This window comes from Peromyscus leucopus, chromosome 5, assembly GCF_004664715.2.
Source record: "Peromyscus leucopus breed LL Stock chromosome 5, UCI_PerLeu_2.1, whole genome shotgun sequence".
Lineage (NCBI taxonomy): Eukaryota > Metazoa > Chordata > Mammalia > Rodentia > Cricetidae > Peromyscus > Peromyscus leucopus.
Window position 1 is genome coordinate 87,693,315 of NC_051067.1, and position 25,862 is coordinate 87,719,176.

Here is a 25,862-nt window from a genome sequence, read left to right on the forward strand (position 1 = left end):
ACATGCACACACAGTTCAAATGTTCACAGTCCGTACATCGGAAGGTTTGAGTGTGCAACTCATGCACTTGAGCACTTGGCTGGCCCCCAGCTTGTGGCACTGTTGTGGGGGATTGTGGAATCTATAGGACATGAGTTTAGGAGTGAAGGCTCACTTTGACCTCTGTACCCATCTCTCTTAGTCTGGCTCTCCATCTCCTGGTCAGTGGCACCTGAAAAAACTCACTGTGCAGTCCCTGGAACCACCTTGCTTTCCTGCCAGGATAAATTGAAATCCCCTGGAATTCTGAGCCCAAATCAACCCTTCTTTTCTTACATTATTTCTGACAATTATATGTTGTCCTGGCAATGAGAAACATAATGTAAAGATTAATTACACCTATTTACATTCAGAAGAACCCAGGAAACTCTTTCTTTGCCTTTGATAAACAAGGAAACTGAGGCAGGCAGCAACTCGTTGTGAAACAGCTGAGATTCATGACTGGGCAGCCCGCTCTGTCAGACTCTAACCACTCAATCCTGCAGCCTGTCTAAAGGACATGGCCCATTCTATAGTCTTGACAAATGATAGTTTCTTTTGCTTTCAGAGAAAATGGTTCTTGGTTGATGGTTATGAGGTCTGCTAGTCCTATGCTGATAGAACCCACATGCCAATTGGATGCTGTGGAAAAGGTATTTTATCTATAAAGTGTATTGCCTCTTTTACATAAGAATACCTTCCAGAAAGCAGGAAAAGATCAAACCATTTTATAAGCTAAAATGCAGCTGTTCAAATGGGATCACTACTTAACTCTTTTGTTTGTTAGCTCATTAGAATTCCATCACACTGTCCTGAGGCAAAGGCAGAGGATTTGCCAATTCTTCTCTAATAGATTTTCTGGGTGTCTTCTGAAAAATCCCGGCACATCAATTACATTTCTATTACAATCTGCAGGGCTCCTGTTGCGTTAACCTGGCCCAGTTCCCCTTCCCTGCTGCTGATACCACAGTGAGCTGCTGCGCTTTACTGTGTAGCATAGCATTCAGGAAGGGATGGTAAGAAGGCCTTGCCTCCAAACACCCCCACTTCTGCTGTGCCCCCCACTTCTGACCTGAACACTAGGACTTGCAGCTTGAGGGGGACGCTGGTCTCCACAGCTCTTCCAATCAAAAGAGCTAATTTTCACCCACCCACTTGGTTCTAGCATGCTCTTAGCTGCTTTCTCAAAATGTATTCCAGTACTTGGCATACCATTTAAATAAATTGCTTGTATTCCCAGTCCCAGTGACCTAGGGTTTCTTAGATTACCTACTGGTGCATTATTACTAGTCTATATTTTTATATTTAAGAATCATTTATTCAGTACTTCCCATGTGCCAGGTTCTACACTGAATGAGCACATTCGCTATTTCATAACGTTTCCCCCACTAAGCCTCTGACATATTTCCTCAATTCTAAGGAGATTAGAAAAACATTTCCATGTCTCTGAAATAATGATATATTATACAACGAACACCAGGTACATCAAAATTGTGAGAGCGATTTTTTTCTAAATACACACAGCATGGTGAGTTCTTTAAATTGGTGACATTTTAGATTCGGTGACATTTTAAGTACCGTATTTCTTGCCAGTTGAAAGTTACACAAATGAAGCCTCTGTATATTGAGAGGTTTGCTTGAGTTAGTGAATTTGCAGGAGGTAATAAGCAGTTACATATGCCATTGAAGGGAATTCATTGACTTGTTTCTTTGAGTACAGCACAAAGACAAGGATTCATCCCAATGCCCGACCTTCTCCGCTATTGCTCAGTCTTTGGAAGCCCCTGGGTCTCGAGTCCCAGTTCTGTTAGTACATTAGCGAGTGATTTGTGGTGTGTTGCTTAAATACATCAACCTCATCCATAAATCCCGGAAAATAACCCTCATCCCAGATTCCTGAGACAGTCAATGAGATTATCTGCTTAAAAACTCCCAGCACCATGAACAAGGCACGGTAGTGAACGATGGTGATGGCGATCGTTCACAGCGTACACCCTAAGGAGAAACCCGTAGCTGGCTAAGTTTGTGGAGCCCTCACGAACTTTGTTCCATTTGTGTCGTTCTTGTCACCTCTGTCTTTCTCGTGGTTCAGTGCACCAGCCTTTTGTGTGGTAGAAATTACAACTCCAAACTTGGTAAGAAGTCTGTCACATACACCAGCTAGAATTCCATGATCACCTCAGTTCTATAAAACGTATTCTGAGAATCAGCAGCTCTGTTCTTTATGCGACTTGGTAGAAAGGGATCAAGGTAAGTCAGAAATTATTCTCCCTCGAGTCCTTTGAAATGGGATAAGTACGATAAGCATACTCAGTCAGATTCATGTACAACGACACAAGTGCTTTAAAATAAATGCAAACTAAGCGTAACAGGGAACGTTAAAAACATCCATATCTAGAAAGGGTCACATGGGAAATCTTTAAACTGGAGATAGTACTTTAGATGCCTCTTGAATGCAAGATCATGTCAGATCGTAAGAACACAGGGGCTCTAGAACAGAGAATGGCATAAGCAGAAGTCCGTAGACCGATGTCTTCTCCCACTTACGTTCCAACAGCTTATGTCAAGATAAACTCTCCAATGATGACTGTAACCAGGCTGGAGAGACTGCTCAATGGTTAAGGACATTTGCTGTTCTTGCAGAGCCTCCAGATTTGGTCCCCATACCTATGTCAGGGACCTTACACTACCCGTAACTCCAATTCCAGGGGGATCCAACACCCTCTCTTGGCTTTGGTGGGCACCTACAGGCGCATGGTGCACATACACTCACTCAGGCACAGTCACACACACACAGTGTTAGGAAAAACTTGAAGATACAAAAGAGATAAAACAGATAGCTGTTTAAGTTGACACCCATGCTGAAGATAAGGACAAGAGAAGCCAAGGTCCTAGAAAGAACTAGACACACTAGGCTGTATTTTTAGCTCTACATTTGCTGCTGTTTTCTATCTCATGGACTTTGCTAATTTGGGTCTCCAAACACAGGAACCAAACACTAGCAGCCTGGGGTGCAGTCTCATTGGGACAGACAGGGAGAAAAATGGAGTACAAGGGCTTCCAATGTTACAAGAACATGAGAGACGAAGGATTCCTGCAAAAGAGAGCCATAAGGTGGTAAGAATGCTCTTCCTGTGGTTTCCACATGGCATCTGGGGACTTCTTGACTTGCTCATTATCAGGTAAGGTGCCATGAATCCAGTAAAGAAGCCAGCTGTTGAGGTGAAAAGCTGGCTGGCGATTCCAGTGAGCTGAGAGGACTAGAGAACAGACATTGCTGCTTGGGATCCACCAAGGAGAAGTATGCCTGGTAATCCCTGGAGAGCTGTGCTCCAAGACTCAGAGCAGCCCTCACCAACCTTCATTGCAGGGCCACAGATCACTAGGCTAAAACTGCTAGTTGCATTGGGGCTGAGGGGCAGAGGTCTGGGGAAAAGTTCTTTAAACTTTCCGTGGGTAACACTAAAGAAAGCCTTCCTCACAGCCATGCAAATCTCCTATCACGTGGTCTTGAGGAAGGCAATAAAACTTAAGTCACTTGATGTATCTCATTGGCAAAATAATATTAGGAATTCACACCTCTTAACCAACTAAATAATGAGCTGAATTTGATGAGTACTAAAATCTCTTCCATCAATTAAAAATCTAAATTTGTTTTGTGATCACTCTAAAAGTAACATGGTAATGTATGAGCAATTTTGATGCTATAGACAGAAAACTAATATAGACCAATATACCTTCATACAGAATATAAGTTTGCACAATTAGACCTTTCTTGACCTATCACAGCAGAGCTCTGTACATGAGGCAATGTCACATACATATACTCAGAGGGAAAGATGAAGAATAATTAATGTTTTCTGTAAGACTTTCACGATACAATACAAAGATTGATATTAAAATAAGCAACAAAAGGGATACTAAAAATAGACTAGTGAGTTATTGAGCCCAAAGAACCACAAATGCAATTAAAGAAGATCTTATTTAAAGTCAAGATGGTAGCAATTTAATGAGCAAGTGAAGGTGTTCTGGGATTACATCGATCAGGCATTAGCCAATCCCAATCACAACCTAGGCTGCTGTGTACCTTATATGTGCACACTTCCAATGCACATGATGAAAGTCCTGCCACTCATCTGGACTTTGAGATAACATTTTCAAATAAGTGGATGATATAGTTTTCCACATGTGAATACTAATGTATGCATGTTTGAAAATCACAGTAAGAGAATAGAAATAGAATTTTTCTATAAAAATAAAATTGGCACTTAGAACCTTGAATTTGCATAGGTCTCTTTTATAGTAATAGCATTATGGGTAGGAGTGAAACTCCTTCAAGAATTCCATCACTTTTGACTAGCAAGAGTAAATCATTCTGTGAAAACTTTAACTATTCGTTCAGCCAAAATATACAGACAAGGAGTATAATCTATCAAAGGCATTACTATACACCCTGCAGGGAAAGCATGATTTGTGTAATAATTAAATCTACAATAAGAAGTGCATCTTATTCATCAAAAAGTTTTGCAATCCTGCAAATATACCATAAATAGAATGTCAATGGAAAAACTGTTAAATTACCTATTTTTTTGTGGAAACAAGATTTCCAGACAGCTTATTAGCTTTAAGAAAATCGGTGCTTATAAAATAATGTAAACGTAAAAATCTGTGGTGAGTTAAGAACCTTATACACTTCATGATGAATCTGAATTGCACAAAGCTCTGGATTAAGATTGCAGCTTGACTTTCTGCAGGTAAACCTGTAACTTTGGGCAGGTTTTCCTGTGACATGAGGGAGGCAGTTTAGCTGCTTAAACTATAGGTCATGGCCTCACATGTGGCTTCACAACTAAAAGTTAGGGGTCCCACAAAAACAGCAATGCCAAAAATTATGAATCAATAATAACCATAAATCAGTTACAAATGAAACAAATAATGAATCCAAAGTGTGTTTGGCAGCACTCACCTGTGCTGCATCTGGAGACTTCACTGCAGCTCTGATTCTGAACACGCAACTTTGCACTTTGCACAGAATGCACTGCCCAGATTACACTGCCTGAAACACATCAGTCGAAGTCTCCTGCGTGCTGAGAACTGCAGTGTTTTTACTGCACATTCGGAGTTTTTGGCTCTTACAGAAGCATGATGGTCCAATTATGGAAACAAAGACTTCTGATGTTTTTGTATTGTTATTCTTCAATCAGGTTATCTTATCTTTCTATTTACTGGATTAGAATTCTTAGTTTTAAAAAATGCTCTTTTGTAGGGCTGGGGAGGTGGCTCAGTATGTAAAGTGCTTGCCCCACAAGCATGATGAACCAAGTATGGATCCTTAGCACCAGGTGAAAGGCAGATATGACACTATATTTCATATATGTAATTCCCATGCTGGGAGGAGAAGGTGGATCTCTGTATCCCATTGGCCAACCAGCCTCGCCAAATTGGTAAGCTGAGAGACCAAACTGTTGAGTTTTAAGTGAGAGACCTTATCTCAAAAAATAAGGTACAATATGATTGAGGAAGACATTCAGTGTTGACTTCTGGGCTCCGTACTTACGTAGATACATGTACACACCCTTAAATGAATACATGTTCACATCCACAGGAAATGTACATACAGCACACACACACACACACACACACACACACACACACACACACACACACATTATTATTTGTGTTGCTGACTTGCATTTCATTAAAATATATTAAGTGAATTTTGGCTTAGGATCAGGACAATTTCTGAAATGACTTTATACAGACTTTTGCCATTTTGTACTATGTGTTGATGGGAAGGTGAATTATCAGCACTGGATTATAAAATCCAAGTATTGATCAGCTCCAAAAGTTTTCAATGATGTTTATATTCTATATCCTGTGATATTAATGATGCAAACAAGATCAGAGATAAATATAAATAAGCATGTGCATGTGCATGAGCATTTTGTCCTTAATAAATGGTAAATTATATGTATACTAAAGAATTGGTTGAAATAAATGTTTTATGATTATCAATAAATATTTGATTTGAATATTTCTTATATGCCTGGGATTGCACATAAGTTTCTTGGGTTGAAAGGGGTTGTGAGTGGAAATAATATGAGTAATCTTGAGGTATAGAACCCACTCCCTGGTACCCATTTTCTCATAATAAACAGTGATTTCTCTTCTTTCCAATAAGTATTTAATCCAACAAAGGTTTTCTGAGTTTCTCTAATATGTAAGGTGTTAATTAAATATATAAGCCTGGAACTGAAAAGACATTTTTGTAGAAAGGATGCCTTGGCTCATTTTTCCTCCACGGTGTGGTTTCCTGAATGAAGGGAGGACAGAGATGTCAGAGGCAGAGCTCTGGAGCTATTAGGATAGCTGGCCTGTCCCTCAGAGGGGGCTACTGACAGGTGCTCCCCTCATCGTCCCACTTTAAAACCTTCCCGAGGGGTACACAGACTCCAGTCCCTGGGGGGCTAATGTCAGGACTGCTCTAAGTCTGAGCTCATGAATACTGCGGCAAGGTCTGAGTTTGAGTTTCAGGGGAGCTGATTAAGGACAATCACTGGGAGGTCGCAAGGACTATATCATGCTCATTTGTGTTTGAACCCCGCTCCCAGTGACCTGAGGTTCCTTGTATATATGCTTTTCCCTGAGCCTGAAGCACTTTAAAAAACTAGAATTCCACACTTACAGATGACATGATAGGTGTCCCGACAGCATCTTATACAACATACCCTCCCCCCCATCTCTAGAAGGGTGACATGTTTGCTTCATGAAAAATTCTTCAAAAGAGATGGATAGACTTTGAGACAGAGACTCATCCAAATGATAGGGCTTTGGACGGACTGCATCCTTAGTTTTCCGGCATGACAACACAACCTTTTGTTGTTGTTATTTAATTGTTTGAGCAATATGGCAACCATCAGATAAACTAATCAAAAGATGAAATTTGAGCTGTGTGTGTGTGTGTGTGTGTGTGTGTGTGTGTGTGTGTTTATATTTTCTTATTTAAATTGGTCTAGTGTTAAATGTGATGAATAGCTAATAGACAACAGAAGATACTTTTACAAATCAGTGAGATGCAACTGTTTCAACATAACCATTACAGTATCTTCTAATATCTTAACCTGCTCAGAAATTTCATTTTAACACCAAATTTCCACTCATTCTCAAATTAGTCAAATCCACTGTAGCAATTATGTACCACCTTCTCAAAGAGTAAGTTTAAAAATGCTGAGCAGGCTCAGGCTTATACTATGGTTTCAAAATGAATTCTAATTGGAATCACTAAGGAAAATGGTCTTTCTTCATCTTGCCCATATTATATTTTTCACACTATGACTAATTTAGCAAACTTAAACTCAAAAGCCTTTTGTAAATAATAAGTTACTATTTAATAGAGTATCTTAGTTCAAGGAAGTTATCAGGTGCAGGAAGCCAAATTACAGGAATCATTTAATTATTTAATGAATGAGACTTTCTAATTTGAATGAATTGAGTTGTAATTGAGTGGAGAGGATGTCAAGATAGTCAGAAGTTCAAGAGGCTGAAAAAAGAGTAATGACTTCTCAATCTGTAAAATACAGGTTAGGATCAAACATCCCTTCACACTTCACAGGGCAGAGCCCCCAGGCTGGGTAGGAGCTGTGTTGCAAGGTGAGCCGAGCTGCTTTTTATTCCTTCCTTTAAATAACTTGCTCTAATAGCCAGGTGCCTCCTACCAGGTAAAAACCGTCAAGAGGGCTTAGTGTTAATCAGGACAATTGGTTGATATTCTCAAAGACTGGGACCCATCACTGAAATCTATGCTAGTCACCGGTGCACACGGGCTGGGTACACAGAACTCCTGACAGGAAACTAAATCACATGCTCGTGGGAGAGATGGTAGGAGATTTAAACTTGATAAAATGGGATCAGTTTGACATTATAAATGGATCTGTGAAAGGATAAAAAGCCACTAAAGTAAAGATACTGAGTATGATATTATATATAGAAATGAAATGTTAAAATAACTCAGGAGTTACCTCATTACTTTAAACTATTTATGCATATAGTTCTTCTGAGCTAAAATGTAGACACTCAGATGCATAGATTAAATTCATTCCCCAGCAAATTTCAGTTAACACATCAAAGCTCCACTTTCACAGATACTACTTTTCTTATTCTGATTAGGAATAAAACTTGAAACTTTTCCCCATATCTCTCCCATAGCCCTAAGGGTCACAACCTGACATATCTCATCACCCATTCATCACTTACTGTTGTCTTCATTTGGAAGAACCCTGACATTCTTCTTCATGCACAAGGACTTTAAATTATTTTGGAATAAAGCAGTGTTTACAAGGATACAGAACTAGTGAGCAGACATGAAGGATACAGAACTAGTGAGCAGACACAAGGATACGGAACTAGTGAGCAGACACAAAGGATACAGAACTAGTGAGCAGACACAAGGATACAGAACTAGTGAGCAGACACAAGGATACGGAACTAGTGGGCAGACATGAAGGATACATCAGCCCACAAAAGCACTTATAGTAACACTCAGGGTTCCTGGAGGCCCCAGGTCGACCAGATGTCCACATCCCAGGAAGTCCATTCAGGCAGCACTATACTCAGGTAGTTTGACAATAGCTGGTTCCAAAGACCATTTATCTGCTCTTATCTAAAAACTGTCCCCTTGCAGAGGACCCCAGCAGAGCCTCATAAAACAGAGAAGCATTCTGAACAGGTGGTGACTGCTCAGGGATTACATTCAGCTCAGAAGATACAGTTCTCTGGGCACAGTCCAGGTGAGAACAGCTTAACTACTGACAGGTCATGGAATAGTTAATCACTTCAATTTAATATTATCTTTGATATGAGCCAAATAAAGTATATGTAATATAACTTCATTATCCTATCTGTTACATTAGCAGTACCCCTGAGAATAATCAGTAGTATATATTCTCTGGCTCACTCTTATTTTCAATAACAACCTACTACATACCATTTCTTTCCAGGGCCTATGAGTGTGTATGTACACACACACACACACACACACACACAGATATCCCCAGACAGTTTCCCCCTGTGGAATGTGTTTCCATGGGAGAGAGAAAGTGAGGAATAGAATAAATGATCAATGAAGTAATGATTCCAGGAGATGGTAAGAAAAATGCAAGAGAAAGAGGAACACATGCACTTTCTTCATAGTGTCCAGAAAGCCTCCTCAGTGAGGGAGATACCTCGGCAAAGTCAGGAATATGAAGGGTTGGTTCACGGACACATATGAAGGGGGTCTGCAGAAAATGAGGGTGGCAACAAGGCACAATTCCTGTTCACCTGCGTAATGATTCACGTGAGTCCATAAAGTCATCTGTAGCTAGAGTTTTCCTGCCTGGCCCACAGTCAGGACAAATCTCTGTCACCCACCAGTCCCACAGCTGCTCAGACCCAACCAAGTAAACACAGAGACTTATATTGCTTACAAACTGTATGGCCATGGCAGGCTTCTTGCTAACTGTTCTTATAGCTTAAATTAACCCATTTTCATAAATCTATACCTTGCCACGTGGCTCGTGGCTTACCGGCATCTTCACATGCTGCTTGTCATGGTGGCTGCTGCCAGTGTCTCTCTTGACTCAGCCTTCCACTTCCCAGAAATCTCCTCTCTCTTTGTCCCGCCTATACTTCCTGCCTGGCCACTGGCCAATCAGTGTTATTTATACAGACCGATATCCCAGACGGCATTTTTCTCTTAGTGTGAGCAAATTATAAATTCAGTTTACAAATAGTAATTAAGTCTGGTGAAACAGGTAAATGAATACATATATTTCTTTTTTGGTATCATTCTCAAATATTTCAGATGCTTGAAGAATTGTTTAAATAATTCTACTTTAAAATTTTTTGGGGGAAGAGGTTTCCAAAGACCCTAGGTTTAGAACAAGCCTGGACCATATAAGGCAAGAAACAAAGAACAGCTATAATGGAAAGGGATTCACGGCAGGAGGCTGGCCTGGGTGGAGTATTAGGAGGCAGTGGGGGCCAGAGGTCTCTGACTTGGTTCCTGGCCTAATGGGAAGTCCTTTTGAGCTCCGACTGGCTTAGGTGTGTATTTTTAAAAGTATGTCATGTGCTGGCTGGGAGTAGACCAGAATAGGAGCTGGCCATTGTGGGGAAGAAATGATAGACATGAAGAATAGGAGCTGGCCACTGTGGGGAGGGACAACAGGCATCCAGGCAGATGTGACCACTTGGTAAGAACACTGATGGTCAGGTGAAGTTGTATTCGGAATATGTTTCTTTTGATCATCATCACATTTCACATCTACTCAGTACTCAGAGCTGATCCCTTACTGCATTGCATGCTGTAAGAGATGAGAGCTCTTGATGGAGAACACACTACATTTATTCTGCAAACACGGACTCCAAAGCTTGTCTGGTCTAGCAAAACTTGCAGTTCCTAGTAAGTGATTTCCTTTGCCTTTCCCCTCCTAGGAAGATGGCACGCACATTCACCAGCTGGCTGACTCCAGCCTTCTGTCTTTAGTCCCCTGTGGCTTTGGTGTCTAGGCATGGGACCAGGCCAGCGGCACCAGAGCCATCTCCACCACCTTCATCTGTTCTGCAAACCAGCCTACGTCCTGACATTGTGTGAGAGAAATGAGATCCGTCCTACTTTCTTGGTAAAAGCAATGTGGGGTTTCACCCTCTTCAGACTGAAAGACTACAAGAAAAATAACGAATACTCAGCATCCAGATGAAATCCTACTTGATTTTACATCAAACACCATTTCACTTGATCATTTTGTCACAACCATTTGTGACTCACTGTTGTTTCAACCTCACTGTGTGCTTTCTAGTAATCACTGTGCACACCCTCTTGATCTTATTAAATTCAATAGTAGTTATTGAACATGTGCCCTTATCATCTTATTGCTACAGTCCTTGAGAAATTAATACACTAAAGCTACTACATTTTTTCAAGTGGGATTTTGATGCACTCAAAACAATCGCATGATTTCTTTACATCATGAATAAAGAACCTCGTGATAGAAGAACTTAGGGAGAGCAGAGGGCAGGACAGATATAGAGATGTTACCATTGGGCAGAAGTAAGAAGCTTGGTTGATGCTTACAGTAGGAAGATGACAATAAACAGCAATAATTTATTGTATATCTTAAAAGCCAGGAGAAAGGATTTTGGATATTTACTCTGTTAAGAAACGATAACTGTTTGAAGATACACTTACTCTAGTTCAAACAACACATGGTACACATACAATGAGACACCACATGGTACCACCTTCATATGCACAGACTTTATGTATCAGGTAGAAAATATAAAATTGGTTAACACACCCACATTATATAAATGAGACAAAAATAAGTAAATATGAAGCAGGGACCCTGTGGGGTAGGGAGAGGCTGGGCTGGAAGTGTGTCCTGTGTACCTTACAGCGCTCGGAAGAGGGGACTTGAGCTGCATGACTTGATTCCTTGTGACGTTTTTGCATCAATTAAAAGAGCAACACTGAGTGATAGCAGCAACAACAACACAAACTTGAGGGGACTTTGATCCGGTGTTGTGGCTGCCAATCCTGGCGATAAGTCAGCACCATCCCAGCACCCACCTCACGCCAAACCGATCAGATCAGGCTTTCTGTAGACTGTCCGGGGCAGCTTTGCAACCAGGGGGAGGAAACTGATGGAAACCAAGATCCTATTCAGGAGGATCCAATAATAGAAAATGAGAGCCAGAGGAGGGAGGGAGTTGCTGAGGGTACGGCCAATTTGAGGTAGAACCGCAAATGAAATTGGAGTTTCCTGAGCGCTGTTGCTATTCGCATTTAATATCTCCCAGACACAGAGCTGTGTAGTGAGGCCAGTGGGAACAGCACCAGTCATAAGCCGGATGATTCCATCGCTTACTGCTTCATTCTCCACCTTCTGCGACTTGTACCAGTTGCCAAACTAGTCCAGCTTGCAGCCACGTGAGGTGGGTAAGCTGGGAGGAGGTTGCTCAGCATCAGCACCATTACCAGTGACTGACACATGGTTTTGTTCTTCCAATCAAGAATCATACATGAAGGAGCTCCCAAAGAGTTCACTAACAGGCCATAAAATGAAACAAACATCCACAGAGACCTGTTCTACAGCTGAACTTAGAAAGCCTTTGACTAATTGAACAGTCTAGAACTTGAGCTAAGAGGGTAATCAGGACTTGTACCCATGCTTAGCTACCTCAGGAGGTTTACAGCAGTAACATTCATGTCAGAGGAAGGCAAAACAACACAGAAAAATATGGGAGTATCTAGGAAATTTCAAAACATACCAATAAAAATTTTAAATCACACACATACGTGTGTGTGTGTGTGTGTGTGTGTGTGTGTGTGTGTCTAATACATCTCAATTTGGTAAAAGTCAATATAATTAAGTGAGTAAATAAATAGAGTAAGAGCTGGAGAGATGATTCAGGCATCAAGAGCACTTGTTGCTCTTACAGAGGACCTGAATGAAGTCCCCAGGACCCACACGGTGGCTCACAACCATCCATAACTCTAGTTCCAGGGGGATCCACTGCCTTCTTCTGCCCCAGCAGGTACCAGGCACACACATAAGTGCAAAACCACTTATACACACAAAATACATCAGTAAGTCAGTCGGTAGAGCAGGTGAATAGTTGGGTTATGGACCGTTTTATGATCTTCCTCTGCCTTTTGTAATAGTCAATATTTTCAAATTTGTCTATTTCACATTGGCACCACATTGAAGACAAGATTTACACTGATTTTGATCTGAAGCATAGAAAATGACTGATGTGTTTGCTGAATGCATTAAGTATGTATGTCTAGGTTTTCTTCCTTAACCCCAGACAGCAAATATACATGTACATGTTTATATGTACATACTACATTTGTATACATGTATGTCTATATATATGTATCACTTCGCTTTGTATTGTTGTGACTAAACACCATGACTAAGGCAACTTATAGGAGGAAGTGTTTATTTGGGGTTTGTCATTCCAGGGGGATGAGTCAACCCCCATGGTGGAATGCAATGAAGCAAGCCCCAGGCTAGAGCAGCAGGAACCGCTGGCCACAGCATCTCTGACCAGAAACAGTACACTAGGAGGCTTGAGAAGCCTCAAGACGTACTCCCAGTGACACACTCCTCTAGCAAGGTGACACAATGGATATCTAGTGTCCAGATGCCCGAGAATATAAGAGAGATCTCTTTCAAACCACCACAATGTATAAATAAGTCATTTTACTTTTCACTTGTAAACATTTTTCTTTTTAGTTTTGTGACGCAGAATTTCTCAGTGTAGCTCTGGCTGTCCTGGAACTCACTCTGTAGACCAGGCTGGCTTTGAACTCACAGAGCTCCACCTGCTTCTGTCTCCTGAGTGCTGGGATACTTTCATTAACTAAGTATGGTGTTCTGTCTGTGTGTATGTATGTATACCACATGCGGTGCCATGGAGGCCAAAAGAGGGCACTGGATCCCCGAGGACTGGATTACAGACAGGTGCAAGCCACCATGTGGAAATCAAACCTGGGTCCTTTAGAAGAGCAACTGTTCCTGACCACTGAGCTGTCTCTCCAGTCCTCAACTTTTTTTTCCTTTTTTAAAAATTTTCAGTGTTGTAGAAAAAGCCATGGAAATTTCAAGTCTTTCACATGGAAACTTCTCCTAGTTGGTGGTGGTTCTAACAAACAGTAATATGAAAATCTGCTTCCTTGAAAAAAAATTGTCTATTTGGCATATGTATTTCATTTAAAATAAGAAGACCTTAAACACTAGTATGTGTGTGTGTGTGTTGTGTGTGTATGCGTGTGTGTATGTGTGTGTTTACCCATAATGCTGACTGATAATAAACATTGCACATGTCTAAACGCAGACACTTGTGATGTCTTATGTCCTTCAGTCGGCTGCCAACATGTCTTTTTCCTCTTAGTTGAAGACAGATCCAAATACCTGTTTTCCTTCACATTTTACAAAACAGATACACACTTTTGTGGTAGGACTCTACCCGACTACATGTGTATCAGCCAAAGGGTAAGAAAATGGGAGCTTACTGTCAGAATTACACTTTCCTGGGAAATTAAAATGACCATAGAATGTAGTTCACCTTTCTGGTTTCTAGGCTACTAAGCAATATTCCGAGCACTGTCCATGTGTCCAGGGCTCTTCAAGCCTGGGGAACTTAACCACAAACAAAGAAATGTCTAGAAACATTGCTTCCACAGAGCTCGGGCTCTGCCAGGTGACAGCGAACAGGTCAAGAGCAGCACAGTAATAAGAACAGAAGGTCCAGAGTCCCGAGGGTGAGAAGCAGTGGCTGCTGCTGCTCTCCATGGAGGGGCCAGGGTGCCTTTGCATTGAGGCCAGTTAGGGAAGAGAGCTGAAGAAGCAGCCAGCTCTGAAAACATCAGGAAAGGAAGAATATTCGAGAAACTTCCCCGATAAATGAAGGACAAAACCTCTTTTTCTGTCCCCCTGCTTGTGAGGTCATTTGGAATCACACCTCTGATGTAGGTTTAGGTAGTATGCAGTGGTATGTTAGACAGATGAACACTTCTGTAGAAAGTGGGGACCAGAAGAAAGAAAGTGGGCAGAAAAGTGGCGTGTGTGTGTGTGTGTGTGTGTGTGTGTGTGTGTGTGTGTGTGTGGTGTGCGGTGTGCATGCACATATGTGCACACTGACAATACACCTGAAAACCTTTTTTGCCTTGTCCACAGTGTTTAAGAGGATAATGATAATGCAGGTAATGTAATGGCTAGGCATAACTGAGAAACACCAAGGTGAACTGGTTAAGAAATAGAGGATTTCCTGGGGACCTCCTTCCTAATGTGGGTACCCATTGCCCTACCCTAACATAGACACTTCATACGTTGCCCTAGAAGTCACACATTTAGTACAAAATCGTTTTTAATTTTAAAAATCCCCATTATTATTAACTGTATGTTCAGACTTCGTATATGAAAGTGCCAAACAATGCAGGAGACAAGCTCAACTTTCTCACTAGGTTTTCTGCACAGCTCTGTGTATCATAGAACAGGCCAAACAAAGAAGCCAATGGCAAATATTTGATATAGAGAAATTAATTAATGATTTGAAACAATGAGAACAATTAATATTCTTTTATTGCAGGAAAACTACAATTAGAATCAGAGCTGAGGAGAAGACTCAGTGGTAAAGGTGTCTGCTGCCAAGACCTGAGTTCAATCCCTGCACCCACATGGGCGCACGGAACCAACACACAGAAAGTTGCCCTTTGACCTCCACGCACATGGTGTGCGATGCACACTCCCACACATTCATACATACCTACACACATAAAAGAAAAAAAGAAAGGCAGGAAGGAAGAAGTAAGATTTAGGTCTAACCACAATCGTTAATATTTTGGTTGCACTATAGGAAGCACATTTATCCATCCACAAATTAAACCACCGAATGATTAATCCATCTGAGCTTAAAATAAGAGCCCACAGAACGCTGTACCTGTAAAAAGGCCTTCACCTACTACAACGGTCAAACTGGGCCTCAGGACAATCCTGCCTTGAGAGCGGCCTTGTTCTTGGAGTTTTACGTTACAGTAAACCCTCAAGGCTTGAGATAATCTGAAGAAGATTTGAACTTCATCCTAACTCAAATTTAGCAGTTCTGCACTTACACTAGGAAAGACACAGGCCCCAGTGTCTTTTAGTCATTTGGCGATGCTAAGATCCTCTTTAGAGTATGGGAAAATGAAGTATCTCTTCTGGGAATAAACAGAAGACTTTTAGGTGTTGTTCAAACACCCGGTTCTCTGCATGTCACGGTTCCCACCACTACGGTGACTAACATGGACGAGCTCCTTCATTTTAAATGAGGAAACGGTTTCTAAGCCATTAACTCCACATCCGAGGTGTAACCACCCCTTTTTGAAAGCTACAAGAATGAGACCTACAGAAAAAAACTCCAAGCTCTTTCTGGATCTTTCTAGATTTCACAGCCAATAAAACAACTTCCTTTTCTTGAGAATCCAGAGGGATTTTAAGAAGAAAAAAAACCAGGAATGATGATCAAATTCTAACCAAAGATTAGGAAGAGGAGGGCAGGATCTCTTCCAAACCCCGAGACATGTATTTCTATGACCAAAAATGTGTAAAACTACTCATTCAGTTTCTGGAAATGCCCTGGCCATATTAACTTTCACTGCCAAGAATGTTATTTAACATTGATGATGAATTATGGCTTTTAATAACAGAGGCTGCAATTCCTGACTATTGGGTTGCTGTCTGCCAGGAAAGTTGGGGGAGAGTTATGGTTTAGTGTAAAATAAACAAAGGCACACAAGCCAGCCGGGAGGGTGATCGGGTGTGTGAGCTTCAGGCCAAACATAAAGGACAGAGTTTATGTATGAATCTTAGCAGAAAAGTGAAGTGAAGGCAGATAGCTAAACAACAGATGGTGTGAGCTCAGGCCTGGGAGAGCCCTCCAGAAGTCGCCTCCTGGAACTCAGGGACTGATGGTTCCACAGCATCCAGTATCCCCAGTCAGGAACAATCCAGTACCAGAGAAAGCTTACCATCTCAAAGAAATCCCTTCCGTTTCTAAACACCTTTACAACACAAATGCTTTGCCCTTTCTGAACCAAATTAAATTTAAATTCTGTTTTCTGCAACTTCCTCTCACCACCTACAAAGCTGAGGTAAACACTCTCAACCTGTGTCAAGGCGGTGACCACAGTGAATGGAGCCATAAAAGGTGTTGGGGACTTGGGCCATGCTATAACCAGCCTACAGGCAGGAAGACAGACCGGTGAAAGACTTTTCTAGTTAACTAAAGTAAAAAACTTGAATTTTAGTAGATGTATCCTGAATTTTTTGATGCATAAAGAATAAATTTCTAATAGTTCTTAGAGATCAGTTAATCCAAACTTTACACTCCATAAAGAAGAAAACTGACCTAGGCCCTCTGCATGTGTGTGACAGTTGTGTAGCTTGATCTGTTTGTAAGGCTTCTAGCAGTGAGATCAGGACCTGTCCCTGGTGCTTAGCTGGCTTTTGGGAACCTGTTCCTCATGCTGGATTACCTCACCCAGCCTTGATATAGGGGGAGAAGCTCTTTCTGAATGGAGAGAGTGGAGGAGTGGATGGGGAGGGGGGTAGATGGGAGTTGTGGGGGGAAGGAATGGGAGGAGAAGAGGAGGGGTAACTGTGGTTGGTGTGTAAAATAAATGAAAGATGTTAATAAAATAAAATTTAAAAAAAGAAAGAAAAGAAAAGAAAACTGAAACCAAGAACAGTAAGTGACTGAGTGAGACCAAAAGATGAGCTGAAGCTGGATGTGGAGGAGAGCCCTAAATGTAAGGCCTTGTCTCTCTACTGCAGACATGCTGTTCTCCAGTTGGTGGTACATTCACCTACAGACGCATTCACATGTTCTGAAACAAGAATGGACCCTACAGCATTGCCCTGTGCTCAGCGTTAAGTGACCACCGCCCTCAGCTAGTTTTTGCAGTAGCTTTTGGCCTGAAAAGGAGCATGAAGGAACCACTATCAGCAGAGACCCCAAGGGCAGGCCACCAGCATGTGTGGCTTAGCTCTACATCGTACTGCCTTGTTACCTGGTCACCTAGAGTTTCTCACGTAGAAACTGGGATAATTAGGGGAGCTGTTTCCACACTGTAAGAACTAAGTTAAACACAAAAGTTCTTAGGGTTTCCATGCCAGAGAGTAAGCAATGTATGGTCCACATTACCAATACCCAAGGGAAGAGCTATGATATATGGAAAGAGAGATGACTATGGCACTTAATAGGAAACATAACATAAAACTGCATGGTAGGCATTCTAGAAACAGAAGAGTCCTAAAACTGATTTAATCAAAGCAGCTAGCTCCTATACAGACGGAGGTCAGGGCAGATGGAGACTAGCCAGTGGAGCGAGGGCCGACAGGGTAGCATGAAGCCATGCGGTAAAGGATCAGAACACACCATCTACACAGGCAGAGCGTCCATCATCTCCATGCTCCCTCCCACCTCGGAGAAGTCAAGAATGTGTGGGTTCCTCTGTCTGCCTCCTTTCCAAGTCCTGAAGATGATGGGTGGCTTCCCTTCCCCCATCTCTCAGGGGCCATCAGAAGTCCTTCCTAGACAACTAGAGATTTATCTACCTCTTAACTATGTACCAGTGATTGATAAACAGAAAGCTAACAAGTCCATCCTTTGAAACTGGGGGGAAAATATCACCTCTCCATAAGGTAACTCAGATACAGACAGCTGCTCACATGGGGATTCATCACAGGTAGCACGCTTGTCCTCGCTGTGATGACAATGACATTTCAGCCTAGAGAAGGTATCTGTGTAATCAGAGCCGGATCAAGCTCCCTGACCATCGGAGTGGCAGAGCACCCTCTTTCAAACAAGGGAGGTGGTCAGTGGAAATGGACTGGCTGCTTTGCCACTAAAGCATGGAAGAAGGAATGAAGAGTTCTTTCTTCAGGCTGCTCGAGGCTTGGTGAGCCAGGGGATATGGTGGTCTATAACATAGTTTCTGATTGTTGCTGTGTGTCACTGAGTTATAAGAGTTGACATTGGGTCTGGGGAGCCGACCCAATGAATCAAGGTTCTTCACAGGCGTGAAGACCTGAGCTAGATCCCCAGCAACCACATAACAAAGCCAACCCGAGAGGGTGGTGATGGGTGAATCCTGGGGTCTGGTAACCAGCTATCCTATGCAAAATGGTGGGTCCCAGGTTCAATGACAGACCTCTGCTGAGCGCCAGCTCAGATGTAGGGAAGATGCAGATACCTGTGTACTAACCCATGGAAGTCACGGAACCATCAGTTCAGGAAGAACTTCTGTCACAAAGGAGGACACTGAAGTCCTGGGAGGTTGAATAAGTTGCTCAAACTCACACAGCATGAGAACTGAAGAGCCAAGAGGTCTCTTCTAGAGCTGTGCTCTAGTTAACCTGCTCCCACAATAGCCTAAAGAAAGTTTTGATGTCCTTCCCTCAAAGAACATTTGAGGAAGGCTCTTGGGCAGGAGTCAGACCAGCTCCAAGGATCCCGCTGCTCTTGTGTGCACCTGCATTTTCACATCAGGGCCTGCCCCAGGGGAGGCTGCACTCCTGGCTAGCTGTTCATTCTGGTCCCTGGATGCTTTCTCTAAAGATGCTGCCTCTCCTACCTCTCTATAGAGGACAGGCAAATTCAACTGTACCTGTCCTCACTGAGACATATGAATTCTTTCCCTCCCTGGCTTCCTCTGTCTCTTCTGCTCCCTCCTCTTTCTTCTTTCCCACCCTCCTGGACAACAAAAGCTACATGAATTGAAAGTCTAAGAAAGAATGGGTACTGGCTGGCCTAAGAGTGGAGGAGGACAAAGTGAACGGGGGAAAAGTTTACTTGGGAACATGTTTTGAGAAGGAACTGGTAAGCTGGGCACAGTGGCCCAGTTACAAGTGCAGGACTCTGCAGCTGATGCTAGCGGATTGTGAGTTTTGCAGCCAGCCTGGGCTATCTAGCAAGACCATACCTAAAAGACAAAGCAGCTGCCACCAAAATGGGACCATAATGAAGACACCACCTCATACTGACCTTGGTTAAACGGTAGTTAACAGGTGCCAAGGAGGGGGTTCGGGGACTGGCACCTCACGAGTGGTGGCAGGGATAAGAAATGACTAGGAACTTCAGGGATGGCCTTGTCTGCTTTTTGGTGCTGTGATAAAGACCATGGTTGAAATCAACCCAGGGAAGACAGCAATTACTTCATCTTATAACTCTCAGGTCACAACGCATCACTGAGGGAAGTCAAAGCAGGAATTCAAGACGTGGAGGAGGAAGCCATAGAGGAACACTGCTTACTGGCTTGCTTGCTGGGCTCATGCTCAGCTTGATTTATTATACCTCCCAGGACCATCTGCCCTGGCATGGCACTACCCACCCTGGGCTGGGCCATTACACATCAATCATTAATCAAGAACATACCCCACAGATTTGCCTACAGGCCAATCTTATTGGGAATTCTCTCAACTGAGGCTCCCTCTTCCCTGATGACCTTAGCCTGTGCCACGTGGACAAAAAAAACTAACCAGCATACGGAAGGGATGTGGCAGTTCCTCAAAAGTCAAAGAGTGGCCATGTAAGCCTCCTCAAAATAAACCTAAGAGAAATACACACAAGTTCACACACATACATGTACAGGAGTGCACGTATGTGCACGAGCACACACAAGCAAACAGTTCAAGAATTTATGTAACAGCATCATTCATAAAACCCCCAAAGTAGAAATGATCAAATGTCCATCAGCTGACAATAAATAAAATGTGAAATGCTATTTGGCAGTAAAAATAAACGAAATAGTGACACTTATGACAACCCTGGTGAACACAGGAAAGATCGACCAACTCCACATACTGGAGAATTATTTCACCCACACTCCGTGAACAAGAGACAAAGACACAGAGATGGAAAGAAAGGATGCGGGCCAACACTTGACTGGGCCTGGTTGTACGCATTCAGAGGAACAGCTACAAACAGGTAGACATGTCCTTGGGGGTAGACAGTATGGTGGTCACCTAGCTTGGTCAATATGTGAAGCAACATGGCACTGTCTAAATAATGAATTTGATAGTGTGAAAACCATATATCAATGAAGCCTAGTAATTCCCTACTGAATAAATTGCCATGTGTATCAGGAACGGCCATGTCTTTGTGCCTGAGAAGCGACAGCTGCAGAAGTAGCAGAGACTCAAAACCATGGGTTCAGAAAAAGAAAATATCTGAAAGAAAGAACATAGAAGAAAAGAGAGAGAAGAAAATAATTTCTACTTAATTGAATTTGTATTTGTTAGGTATGTTAGGGGTCTATCATATCAGAAGCATGGACATTGTAGGTGGTCTCCAGAATTCCAAATCCAAGCCTTCTTTCCCCAAAGCTATCAGCTCTAGAAATCAGGGAGGGCATGAATGGAAAGGTTAGACAATACTGACTTTTAATTTTCCTCTAAACTTATCGGGGACTAGATTAAAAAGGCCACAACCGTGTCCCCTGGTGTCCTGTGTTCCAAACTCATAAAATATGAATATTTCTTTGACATCTAAACTGGACATGGTTTTCTGTGTGAGTTCCCAAGTCTGACTCACATGTAATGAGGAGAAACCCAGCCTTAATGTTCTAGAACCAAGTGTAAGGCATCGATCGGCAGGCTCATGTGCTCATCCTGAGCATCACACTGTCCTGCAGAAAGCTCCTGCTCTGACTAATGCAGGAACTCGTCCAAGAGAAAACAGGGAGTCCAAGGCTAACGGCAGATACAACTTTAACAGTTATTGCTTTTTTCTGAGATGGAGAAATATTACATTCTCGAGGCTTTTAACTTTTAGACTATCACCAGACCTCTTCCTCTCAGTGTGCCTTAAACATCTTTTGTGTAAAAAAAAATCAAATTATAGCTTTCTTCAAGAACGGGTGAGCCATTAATTGCTCCAATGTGTCTGCGGTTCTGGAAACAGTTTCTTAGACAGGAACAAATGATAGCTATTATGTTGTGCACAGAGAAACTCAGTTTCAGATCCCATGTGACATGGAGAAGCATTTAAGGAATCCTGTAAATTCAACTAACAACCCTAGTGTTTACAGAACCCAGGGTAACTCCTGCATGCCCTGCCTCCCACTCCTGAATCTATATTTTCCGTATTAAATGTTAATTGAGAGATACCTTACATGACTCCGAGCATTCTTCCATAGTGCAAACATCCTTGGAGATCAAGTTTAGCAGTGGTCCTCTGACTCAAGGTCAGAGTACAGGCCTCTCCCTGGGAGAATGGTTGAGCTCAAGGAAACAGCAAATACCTCTGACATGCAGGGTGGGGACTTTTCTAAGAAGGTAATGGCCTCCCTTCATGAAAACACTGCTATTTTTCTGGCCTGTTTTTCATAAGCCTCTGGCATTTCCCCTCCCAACCTGTTTGCCTGGAGGTTGACAAATGTCCTTGTCTGTAACAGCTGGTGTTGATTACAGGGGGCAAATTAATTGTATATTTCACCAATAGGTGATATGACAGGAAAGCCTGTCTCTAAAGAAAACAGAGCTGCACAGCCAATCAGGGGATTCCATCTCAGTTGTCTGCTCATTGAAAAAAATCTGTCCTTCAGTTGCAATAATAGTTTGGATTGGGCTACTCCACTCAGAACAAGCTCCAGTCATTTCTCTCACTTCCTGCCACCTCCTGCCTCCAGGAGCCCCATCTCAGGAAACCTGTGAGGAAAAAGGACCCACCTCTCAGGCACCTCTGTAGAAGCCTGCACTCAAGGAGGATAGTTTTCTAAACCAGTGGCTTGTGCTAACAATTATGAGTAATACAGCTTGTAGCCTCTGGTAACTCCTCTCGCCAAAACATTGCTTATAGACTGTACTGAATTGGGGTAATAGTGTTTATTTCTAGTCCTGGCCCCGGTGATCGCCAGCAAAGCTCCTTTTTTGCAGTGCCATCCTCAGCACACCGAAACAGCCAGGCAAAGGCCAACACAAGAGTGGAAAGTAATTCTAACTTTATGGCTCTTCTTGGCTTCCTGGGCATTGCTGCTATTCACCACGGCGCCCACCAGTCAGTTTCTCTCTAGATGACAGCCCTGTCAGAGCTAGTACATTGAATACTATTTATGGTCTGTGTAAACTCACCAAGGGGAAGGGGCTCCCCAGAAGGGCTGAAACCCGATTTTGTGCGAGCCGTTTGCAAAGGGTCAAGTGCAGGCGGGTAACTTGACCTGACTCTTGATACACAAACACTCGCGCCAGGTATGTATACCTGATGCTCACAGAGAAGCGCAGAGCTGAGTTATCAGATCTTCCGGTTCCAGACAGGTGCCAGGGCGGGTCACTGACAAGAATGTACCAGCTCTGCCCTCCAAACCTCACTTCCCAAATTCTCCTGGGAGAAGTCCGTCAGCTCACCACTGTGAACCCTCTCCAGAACCAGACTCTCTGATATTCCCCAACACAGTGACACCTCTCCTGCTTGTAACCTCCTTCCCTGTCCCCAAGCGACGCAAAACAAAACTTAGTAGGTCCCTGTATAAGAGGTGCTGCACGGACTTTCCAAGCAGAGGTGCCCCAGAGGCAACCCTGGGTCTCCCATACGCCTCTCGGGCTCCCCTCCCCCACGTCCGCCAGGGACCCCCGGGGTCGCTCACCTGCGTGGGGCATGGTGATGGTCTCGTTGGTGTTGGAGCCCACGTTGAAGATGACCACGGCCGAGGCGTTCTGCAGGAACGCGTTCCGGATCTTATCCCTGTAGGTGCAGTTGCCCTTGGGGATGAGGGCTATCCAGTGCTTGCCGTGGGCCGGCGAGGCGAACTTGGTGTTGGGGTCGCAAGCCAAGCGGTCGTGGGCCGAGCTGGCCATGACCACCTCGCCGCGCGCGTCCTGCTTGGGCGAGTGCTCACCGTACCGTCCGCACTCGGTCTTCTCCGTGTGCAGCTCGGCGCCGCCGCCGCCGCCCGTCACCGCGGCCCCGGGCTCGGGCTCCGCATAGGTGATGTTCACGAAGGCGGTGTACCATTCCTCCTTCTCCGCCACGGTGAAGTCCAGGCAGAGCAGATGCACGAAACAAAAGGAAAGCAGCCATGTTGAGAGAGCCAGACTGCGGCACGCTTGGATGAGAGACATTGCCATCTCTCTCCTCCAGGGTCCCCTCCCCGCCCCCTGTGCCCTCCTCCCGCTCCGTCCCTCCTTCCCCAGCCCGGGCCAACCCCGGGTCGGCCGCTTGGGTCCTCCTGTCGCTGCGGCTCACTCCCGGGCCGGCGGGGCCCCAGCTGGGACACGCAGCCGCTACGGAGACCGGATTCCGGGCGAGCGGGCGAAGCCGGCCCTGTCCCCTCTCAGCCGACGCGCGGCGCTGGCATCCGGCTTCCCGGGTGGTGATCGCGGCCCCGACACCGAGCGGACGCTGCAAGCTTGCAGGGGAGTCTGGCTGCCCGGCGTCCTGCTCCTCTCTGCCCTGCGTCGCCTTCTCTCATAGGGGTGGCTGGGGTCCTGGAGTTTGGAGGGGGTGGCGGCTCTGCTAGTCGCGGCCGGGCGGGGCGGGGGCGGGTTGCTCGAGGTCCCTGGGGCTGGGACTGTCTGTCCAGCTGCAGTCGCGGCGGTCGCTCCGGCTACGCGTGGGTTCCCCAGGGCAGTGGGCGCTGCGCTCCTGGCCTGACTAGGTGGCTACGCCCGGGACGCTCACTTGTCGAGGGGAGGGGACGGTTCCCGGTGGATGAGATGGGGGGTGGGGAGCGTGCGGACAGGGGTACAGCGATTTGTGCGTGTCTGTGTATGTTTTGTGTGTGTGTGTGTGTGTGTGTGTGTGTGTGTGTGTGTGTGTGATGTGTGCGTGCAAGGAGGAGCTTAGGGTGATGTCAAAGCTCCTGGGCTCCCCTTGCCACGCTCACTCTGTCTCTCTTCCTGGGCGTCAGCGACCTCTGCCGGGGCTTGAATTCAGTCTCAGCCTGCCGCTTAGATCAGTTGGGGCGAAAGGGAAAAGACCTTAGGGCTTTTGTGTGGAGCACAACTGCCAGAGCCTTAAATAAAGAAAAGTGTTTGTACCTCTCTCGAACAACCTTTCCATTTGCTGGAAGATGTGCAGAGGGTCCCAGGGCTGGTTGGTCACGAGGCCCTTGCCTCCCAATCCTGAATTGCCTCCTAGGACAATGGCTGTTAGAATACCATTTTAAAAGCAGGACTGATTCCTCTAGTGCAGGAGAGTTTCAACTTTATTGGGTCGGGATGGGGTCCCTGGTGATGAGCGCTTGCTGGTCTAGGAACCAGTCTGTGGTGTAGATAGAGACTTCTCTCCTCTCCTCTGGAAGCCACTATGTGGCGTTTGTTTTCGTAGAAAATGCATCTTTTCTCAGACCTTAAGACTCCGAATGGGACGTTTTGCCGCTGTGTTCCCTCTAGGAGCCATGAGCTGTCATAGAGGGCTCCCAGCATCAGCAGGCAAGGGAGGCCTTGTTCGGTTATGGTTTGAAGTGTGTTCTCCAGCTGTGCACGGAGGTGAAAACAAGCCAGCGGAGAATAGTTTCCCTGGAGTAGTGTTCTAACAGAAGAGTTCTTTACCAAATAGATGTCTGGGTGGTTGGTACACCCCCTCTCCAATGATTTCCATAGCTTCAGACACCAGTAATATAAAGTGCCTATTTGTTTGTTTGTTTGTTTATTTATTTATTTATTTATTTATTTATTTATTTACATGGTGGTTCTCAACCATCCACATTATCCTTCCCACAAGGTGCTCTTTCAGAGAAACGATGCCCAATTCGTTAAAAGAAAAAAAAAATCCCCTTTTCCCCAGGACCTTAACATGTCTAAGCTTTCTTGTTACTTACCATCATAGCTTCTCTTACTTTGGGCAGCCATACAGGCAGCTGGTGGCTGCTGGGGGAGCAGAGAGAACCCCAGCTGTATCCAAATTAGAAGCAGGCACAAAGAGCGACTTAGAAGACTCCGTCTCCATGGTACTTGGTGTGCTGGATTTGTGTGTGCTTATAGCTGATGCATTCTTTTCTTTTTTTTTTTTTTTAAGGCTTTTAGGTAATTAGAGCAGTGCTTTTTATATAGCGCCCAATGCTGAGGAGGTGGAGGTGGCTGCTGGCTCCCAAGCACCCCTGGATCTGGGGGAAGAGCCTATAAGCTACAGGTCCCCAGGCAGACTCTTCACTGGAATGAAGATAGTAATTGACTAAAACCTAATGAATAAGAAGTTAACTTATGCTAATATAAATAAATGATGATATGCTGATATAAATAAACAATGAAGCAAACAACATATGGAGAAGAAACTGCACTTCTGAATGGTGGGAATGCCTGCTCATGGGAGTAATGGCG

At 44.0% G+C, this 25,862-nt stretch overlaps 1 protein-coding gene across 2 annotated transcripts in view; it reads right to left on the reverse strand.

Annotated features, from left to right (window-relative positions):
* Rnf150 (ring finger protein 150) overlaps positions 1-24,353 on the reverse strand; it is a 226,823-nt gene extending 202,470 nt beyond the window's left edge. Inside the window, exon 1 of one of the 2 annotated variants that reach the window (XM_037206128.1) lies at positions 23,189-24,353. In XM_037206128.1, coding sequence (XP_037062023.1) covers positions 23,189-23,669 — 481 coding nt within the window. In that variant the 5' untranslated portion in view covers positions 23,670-24,353. The remainder of the gene's footprint in view (positions 1-23,188) is intronic. The other variant, XM_028881791.2, reaches the window with a different exon arrangement.
* Positions 24,354-25,862: the final 1,509 nt, after the last annotated feature.